At 63.4% G+C, this 7,815-nt stretch overlaps 2 protein-coding genes across 8 annotated transcripts in view; both read left to right on the top strand.

Annotated features, from left to right (window-relative positions):
• Positions 1-3,307, top strand: part of CLTCL1 (clathrin heavy chain like 1) — a 114,932-nt gene extending 111,625 nt beyond the window's left edge. For 3 of the 6 annotated variants that reach the window (XM_007975055.3, XM_037994791.2, XM_007975060.3), the window contains 2 exons: positions 1,841-1,916; positions 2,677-3,306. In XM_007975055.3, the coding sequence (XP_007973246.3) occupies positions 1,841-1,916; positions 2,677-2,816 (216 nt within the window). In that variant the 3' untranslated portion in view covers positions 2,817-3,306. Of the gene's footprint in view, positions 1-1,840; positions 1,917-2,408; positions 2,449-2,676 lie in introns of all 6 variants that reach the window. The other 3 variants (XM_007975058.3, XM_007975057.3, XM_007975056.3) reach the window with 2 other exon arrangements.
• Positions 3,308-3,741: 434 nt separating this feature from the next.
• Positions 3,742-7,112, top strand: SLC25A1 (solute carrier family 25 member 1). Of its 2 annotated transcripts, XM_007975053.3 has the most exons (9): positions 3,742-4,060; positions 4,397-4,504; positions 4,596-4,695; positions 4,773-4,911; positions 5,454-5,538; positions 5,708-5,812; positions 5,963-6,078; positions 6,160-6,233; positions 6,417-7,112. In XM_007975053.3, the coding sequence occupies exons 1-9, from the start codon at positions 3,967-3,969 to the stop codon at positions 6,529-6,531; spliced, it is 936 nt and encodes a 311-aa protein (XP_007973244.1). In that variant the 5' UTR covers positions 3,742-3,966; the 3' UTR covers positions 6,532-7,112. The 2 variants fall into 2 exon arrangements, with proteins under 2 accessions (XP_007973244.1, XP_072863131.1); XM_073007030.1 differs by lacking the exon at positions 4,596-4,695 and having other exon boundaries at positions 3,754-4,060.
• The last annotated feature ends 703 nt before the right edge of the window (positions 7,113-7,815 follow it).

Below are 7,815 nucleotides of genomic sequence, written 5' to 3' on the forward strand. Positions count from 1 at the left end.
TCCCAGGTGAGTGGGAGGTAGGAGGGAAACAGGAAGGCGGGCTTATGCTGCCAGCTTTAGCCTAGAAGTGCCTGGAGGGCTGCCTGCCACCTGCAGAGCCTCTAGGCGGCTGCCCAACCCCTAGTGAAGGCCATCCCAGAGGCCATTCGAGGCCATCGCCCTTCTGTAGGACAGTGTGACCCCATCCCATCTGCATAGCACGCCTGAGTGAGAGACTCCCTGATGACTGTCAAGGGGTGGGGAGGAAGGGACAGCCCTGGCCACATGGCCTGAGATGCGTGGGCTGCCAGGGGACATGGACTGGTTGGATTGACAAGGGCCCTGGTTCCCCCACCACAGTGGATGGCAGCTCCCTACAGGCAGCATGTGTGGTATGTGGTTTGTGGTGTGCAGTGTATGGTGTGCGTTGTGCAGTGTCTGGTGTGTGCCTGTGGAAGCTGCTTTCACCATGATGAGCAGGTTTTCCCATCCCTCGGGTGTCTTTCCTGAAAGTAGTCTGTGTTCTGAGAACCAGCACAAGGAAAGAAGAACGTGCTTGAATCTCTTCCTGGCGGTAGAGGTCCGTGGGTTAGTGTCAGAGGAACTCAGGCTCACCAGGCCTCAGGGATGTCATCGCTGTGGGGGTCAAAGTACTGTTGTGGGGATCCCCCAGGACTTTGAGGAACACATTCCCTTTCTGTTGTGGATGATGGAGTTAGCAGCCACTATCACCTTGGTCTGCACTGTGGCTGCCCAGCCTTGGCCCAGGGTTCCCAGACTCCACTGGCCCTGGGAAGTGGTGGCTGCTGCAGCACCTGCCCTGCTGCTGCCCACCTATTTCTGCCGGGGCAGATGAGACCCCTGTCATGGGGAGAGTTCAAGGAGAGGAGGGGGCTGGCAAGGGGTTTCCCAGTCAGTGTCGTGGGGTTGTGAGCTGATTGTCAGCTTGAGCTGGGGCCCAGCTGACTCCACACAGCAGTGCTGGGAGAATGAGGGCACAGACAAGAAGCACAGTCCCTTCCTGGTGGACAGCTGGGCCCAGGGCCTCGTGGCTCATCTGGGAAGCTCAAGGGCCATCCCTCTGAGATGCCCCCAGCACTCTCCCAGTTTAGGGAGGGTACAGGCCTAGCTCACCCCTCACCCTAGGTGTCAGCGAGTGTGCCCCCTGCTCCCTCCTCACTTCTCAGCCCCCCAGACCCCAGCTCATGGGGGCATATTCTTGTTTCTTACTCAGTGCATTTGTGAGGGGATCCTAGCTGCACAGTTGCTGCCGCCCCTCCAGTGCAGTGCTGCCACCTCACTCTCTGGCCATGGGTGGGGTCAGTGTCTGGTGAAGCCTCAGGGAAGAGTGAGGAGGCAGTTTGTGCTCAGTACTCAGGTGAAGTGTCTAGGTGCCAGGTGACTTGTCTCTGAGAGCCACATGATCTCTCTGCTGGTTTGGAGGGGCGGGCAGACTAGACTGACTGGATTCAGAAGCAGGCAGTGTTCCCTGCACATGGCCCCAGCCCTGCAAGTCAGTAAATGGCAGTATCCCTGTATCCAGAGGAGGACTTGGCCCCCCACGAGCAGGCCATACTCACAGCCTGTAACAACTGACTGCCCCAGTCCCCACTGGGAAGCTCTGGGGGCCCCACCTGGTGCTCCGTCTCAGCCCAGCTACTGAGGCTTCACCTCTCCATGCCTTGCTGCATTATAAAAGTGCATGGGGTGAGGACTGAGCCACTCCACCTCTGCCCATGTGCACCTCCTCCACTGTCATTCTCCTGGAGGCCCTGTGTCCTGACCTTCCACTCCACTTTCACCTAGAGGCCGGGACTGTACTCTGTCAAGTGGGTGCTCACATGCTCTCGCCTCCTTGCAGGTGGACAGACTGGATGCCTTGGAGAGTCTGCACAAGCAAGAGGAGCATGTGATGGAGCCGGCCCCTCTCATGTTTGGTAGGTGGCACCTGTAGCCCCCAACCCCCTGGGGAGGGAGCAGGGAGGGAGTCAAAGGCCCACTGCCCTTTCCTGACTGGGCTTTGGATGGGGATGGGAATAGATGGGTCGGGGCTGGAAGGATCCCACTGGCTGCTGGGTGTGGAGAAGTGTACGTCCAGGAATGTTGGCATGGCCACTGTCCTCCCTGCTGTAAGGGTGCCTGCCTTCTGATGGGGCTGCCTGCCTAGCTGTGAACTGCTGCTGTGTCCTGCTGGGCCTGGCCCCTGGGCAGCAAGGCTGTTGCTGGTGTGTGCTGGGAGGAACTTTGCACCTGAGAACCTGCCCAGGGCAGCCTGGCTGTCGAGCAGACTGGAGAGACTGTGGGGTGCTGGGACACTGCTGGGCCAACACAGGCCTGAGGGTGTGGTATGAGTGTGTAGCATGCTGGTGGGTCTCGAGCCTCCTGCTGAGTGTGTCCCTCCACCATTAATGCCATTCTGGTTTTTTTAGATTTTCATGGGCATGAATGAGACCCAGCTGATTGCACTAAGTAAGTGTCCCATTTGGGGACTAGCTTATCCTCTAGCCAGGCCAGCTTCTCTGGCTGACCACACACTCCTTGCCTCTGGGTGCCTATTCTCTCGGTGCCTCAGCTTCTGGGTGGTAAGGGCTGGTCCTATAGACCCTGCTTCCTGGGCCCCAGCTACTCAGGGCAGCCAGGAGAGGACCCCCATGGGCAGGAAGAGCTCTGCTCATTGTGGGCTTTCACCCTCTGCAGGCCAGCAGCTGAGGTTGACAGCAGGCCCTGCCAGCTTCCCCTATGGATATGCCTCTGCTCCCAACTTCACCAGCCTCCAGTGTACAACTTCTGCGTGTAGTGGGCGCTGTCTCCACCCACTCTACCTGCAGAGTTACTAACTTCTTCAAGGAGTGTGTCACTCCAGCAGCACAGGGGACCGCAGTGGGAGGCAGGGACACCTGGACAATATTTATTTTTGGTGAAACCCAATGATGGCAACCTCTGAGCCATCCTAGAGCCTGAGGAGGCCAGGGTAGAGGCTGACCATTTTCAGCCGCCAGCAGGGTCTGGACTCTGGGCCCTCCTGCTGGAGCCAGGCATTCCTCCTGGGCGCCCCCGACTGGCTGGAGCTGCCCCCTCCAGGCCAGTTTGAAGACTACATGAACACGTCTCGTTTGGAGGTACCGGACCTCATAACAGGACTCTGAGCCTCCTGGCAATCTTAAATATTAAAGTCGGTTTATCCAGGCAAAGGTGCTCTGCTTGGTGCTGGTGTGGGTGGGAGGGACAGGGGCCAGTTTCCTAGGCCCCGCAGTCCATTAAAGATTTGCTGGGCCCTCTGGGGGTGTGGGACCTGCGCCCAGAGAAGCTGCCTAGGAGAGTATAGCCGCTTGCATTTGGGGTCTTTCCGGACCTTGTTCGCTGAACGCAGGAACTCTAAATCCGGGAAAGGTGTGGGTGGAAACCGGCAGGTGAGTCCCAGCCCGTGGCCGCTGCGGGAGGGGATCCGGCTCGCACCCGCCACCCGCCGCCTTCCTCCAGCTTCGAAACGTTAGAGTTCCTCAGGGACTGGGCTAGCCCCACGTGTTTTCGGGGAGGGTATGCCCCTGGCCTCCGGGATCCCCGGGGATCCCGCTGCTCTCGCCAGTCGCGCAGACCCGAGGCCCGCTTCCCTGCGGAGCGGCATACTGTGCACCTTGACCCCATAGCTCGGGGCTGGGCCACGGCTCCGCCTCTCGCAGCCCCGCTTCCCGCAGCCCCGCCCCCGCCCCGCCGCTCGCGGTCGCCCAGAGACTCGGCCATTGGCTGCGCTTTGGCCCCGCCCCTACGCCTGCCTCGGCGCGCCCCGCCCCGGCCTCAGTTTCCCGGCCCGCTTGGGGCGGGCTGGGGGCGGGGCCCGACTCGGACCACGCGGGGCGGGACCTGGAGCTGACGCGGCCGCCCCGCCCCCGGGACCATAACCGGCCGCTGCCGCCACCGCGGACCGAGCGCGGAGTTCAGGAGGCTCGGACCCGAAGCCGCCACTGGGCGCCCGGCCTCCCGCCCGCCATGGCCGCGCCCAGCGCCCCGCGCGCTCTGGCGGCCGCCGCGCCTGCGTCCGGGAAGGTCAAGCTGACGCACCCGGGGAAGGCGATCCTGGCAGGTGGGCCCCTCCGGGACGCGGACCCCACTCCCGCCACGCTTCCGGGTGGGCCCGGGACGCTGAGGCCCCGCCCCACTTCCGGGTTGGGCCCTGGGTTGGGAGTCGTGGGGGCGCGGTCCTGGTCCCCACCCCGCGCGCTGGGGCTCGCCCGCCTGCCGCCTGTCACCCCCGCGCCTCGCCGGGACAACGGGGTGGGGGCATGGAGTCGTGGGGCCCCAGCCCAGGTTCCCGCGACATTGGCGCGGCGGCCGCGCCGGGCAAAGTCCGAGACGGGGGAGGGGCCCGAGCGCCAGCGGCCGGGCGGGGGTCTGAGGAACCGGTGCCCGGTCCCTGCAGGCGGCCTGGCGGGTGGCATCGAGATTTGCATCACCTTCCCCACTGAGTACGTGAAGACGCAGCTGCAGCTGGACGAGCGCTCGCACCCGCCGCGGTACCGGGGCATCGGTGAGGAGGGGGAGGCCGCGGCGCCACGGGGGGCGGGTACCCAGGGCGGCGGCACCGAGGGCAGTGGGGTCCTGACGGCCCCCTCCCGCAGGGGACTGCGTGCGGCAGACGGTCCGCAGCCATGGCGTCCTGGGTCTGTACCGCGGCCTCAGCTCCCTGCTCTACGGCTCCATCCCCAAGGCAGCCGTCAGGTGAGGCCTGGCCCGGGGCTGCTGCGGGAGGAGGGTCTCGGCCGTGGCAGCCCCTCTCACCTGCCTCCCGCCTCCAGGTTCGGAATGTTCGAGTTCCTCAGCAACCACATGCGGGATGCCCAGGGACGACTGGACAGCACGCGCGGGCTGCTGTGCGGCCTAGGCGCCGGCGTGGCCGAGGCCGTGGTGGTCGTGTGCCCCATGGAGACCATCAAGGTGGGGAAGGTCCTGGCGAGGACCCCGGACACGCAGGGAGTACGGAGACTGGCGGCCGCACTGGCCCGGTGCTCCAGGGGCAACCGGCAAGCTGGGGAGGGTCTCCTGGACGCGGGGTGACCGCGGGGCCTTGGAGCAGGACGCCTGCCACGAAGGGCCATCCGTGGAGGCTGAATCTATGCTAAAGGCAGCCTTATTTACAAAATGCTTTTATAAAGCAGAAAACAAAATGACGCGTTCACTGCGAAAACTGGAAAAGAGCGACAAACGTAAAGGTAGAGGCGGCTCACCAGGGCTGCCCTGTGTCCCGGAGCATGGTCTGTGCGGGCTGCCCTGTGTCCTGGGGCATGGTCTGTGCGGGCTGCCCTGTGTCCTGGGGCATGGTCCGTGCGGGCGGCCCAGGGCGGCCTTGGCTACACTGCTTCTGGGGGAAGAGCTGCAGCCCCAGTTTCCTCCACCCTGGATGGGCCCTGGGCCTGCCTGCTAACCAGGACCCACTCAGGTGGCAGCCGAGAACCTGCGCTTTTGCTTCTCTCTCTCAGGTGAAGTTCATCCACGACCAGACCTCTCCAAACCCCAAGTACAGAGGATTCTTCCACGGGGTTAGGGAGATTGTGCGGGAACAAGGTGCGCCACTGGACCTTCCCGCTAGGGCTCAGGGACCTGGGCCAGGGTGGGAAGGGCCTGCACCTCCCATCCTGCCTTGGGCTCTGTGCAGCACCCACCCTCCACACACACCAATTCCCAGCCAGGGCCTGAGAGGCTGCAGGGCAAACCCGTGCCTGCCTTCCCCCAGGGCTGAAGGGGACGTACCAGGGCCTCACGGCCACCGTCCTGAAGCAGGGCTCGAACCAGGCCATCCGCTTCTTCGTCATGACCTCCCTGCGCAACTGGTACCGAGGTGTGTCTGCACCACAGGGCCCCTATCTGCACAGGGCCAACTGCTCTCCTCTCCTTGAGACCACCCCTGGGCGGCGGGCACCCACCTTTTGAGGTGCTGATCCAGGCTCCTCCTGGCACCCTCTGACCACACCTTACCCCTCATATCCAGGGGACAACCCCAACAAGCCCATGAACCCTCTGATCACTGGGGTCTTCGGAGCTATTGCAGGCGCAGCCAGTGTCTTTGGAAACACTCCTCTGGATGTGATTAAGACCCGGATGCAGGTGCAGGGACTGGGAATGCGATGGGAAGGGGGCACCGGGCCAGAGCTAGCTGCTGAGCCCCTGCCTGCTGATGTCCCGCAGGGCCTGGAGGCACACAAATACCGGAACACGTGGGACTGTGGCTTGCAGATCCTGAGGAAGGAGGGGCTCAAGGCGTGAGTGGGGGAGGGGCAGGGCTATTGTCCCCACCTCAGACCTTTCTGGGCCTACCTGGCCTTCCCACGCCCTATGCTGTCCCCTTCAGGCCTCTGTGCCTCCCCCTTCAGCATCTGGGGATTGCCTTGTGCAGGGACACTGCACTGACCTGCCTTCCTCTCCCCACCCCTCCTCCCACCCAGATTCTACAAGGGCACTGTCCCGCGCCTGGGCCGGGTCTGCCTGGATGTGGCCATAGTGTTTATCATCTATGATGAAGTGGTGAAGCTGCTCAACAAAGTGTGGAAGACAGACTAAGCCTAGAGAGGCTGTAAGGGGACCGCCCCAGGCACCTCCAGAGTGCCCCGCCACCTTTGTCTCACATGATTCCAGTGCAGTAGTGCCAAAAGGCCCTTCCCACGTCCCTCGAGCTCTGTAGCCTGGTCTGTGCATTGTGGCTGTCAAGTCCATGTGTCCCCCCTGTGGTCTGTGTGACACCACCACTGTGTCCTGGTGTCTGGCCCAGCCATGGCTGGGTGTGCATCTGGCCTGTGACCCTGTGCCCACTTGTCCGTGTGCTTACTGTGAGCCCTGTGCCTGTGTTTCATGTTCTGTGTCATGTGACCTGTGCCCCGCCTCCCGGGGTGCCCGTGTGGCCTGGGTCCTCGGCCCTGTAGCCCTGGCCCGGTCCCAGTCCGGTGCCTTCCACCCTGCCCCGGCCTACCACAGCTGCCTCCGGGCCTCGGCCTGGCTTCACCGCATTCCAGGGGCTGCAGCCCCTCGCTTCTCCCGCCATTGGCCTTAACTGGCCCTCGGGCCCTCCCTCCGCCCGGGACAGGGTGGCACCCACCACTCTCAGGACCACCCTGCCAAGGCAGAATAAACCGGATCCTGTTGTAGTCTCCTGTCTTGTGTTCGTCCCTGTGTGGGCCCATCTGTGCATGCGATTGGTGGCTGTGCCTCTTCAGGGGACCAGGCCACCTTCATCTGAGGACACTGCAGTAGGGGTACAGGGAAAGCCTAGTGTCCACCCAGGAAAGGGCAGCTGTGACCACAGTGTTGGCTCCCTGAGAAGCCCAGCGCCAGGCCAAGAAGGATCTGGGCTGCACCCTGGCCTTCTCTGTGGCCTGTGGGCAAGATCCCATGATATGGGTAAAAGTGTGTGTTCACAAGGCCTCAGGGTGGCCTGGCAGAGAGCAGTGTTCAGAGCAGGGGGCTGGGCCCAGGAGATGGGGTCCCCAGGACGACTGCCTGCCCCTCACCCACAGGGAATCTTAGGGAAGGGTTGGGTTGCCCAGGGCCCCTCCGGGGCATGCCCAGCTCCTGAGTGAGTGAAATGCGCTGCTTGTGGGGAGGAGGAGATGGGGGCATGCTGGGGCCTCTGAACTCCTGGTGGGGGTGTCTGGCCTCTGCTGCCCAAAGGCTCTGGGCAGGGGCCCTTCCTTGTTCCTTCACCCAGGCTGGGAGGCAGCTGCCCTGGGGCAGCAGGGAGTGGGGCTGCCTGGCCAGGGCTCTCTGGGCACCTCATGCCACAGCCAGGAGCCTCAGAGGAAAGTGTCCCTCTGGCTGGAGGCCAGAGCTCTGAACTGGCATGTCCCCATG

The sequence above is a fragment of the Chlorocebus sabaeus genome, chromosome 19 (assembly GCF_047675955.1).
Source record: "Chlorocebus sabaeus isolate Y175 chromosome 19, mChlSab1.0.hap1, whole genome shotgun sequence".
Classification (NCBI taxonomy): domain Eukaryota; kingdom Metazoa; phylum Chordata; class Mammalia; order Primates; family Cercopithecidae; genus Chlorocebus; species Chlorocebus sabaeus.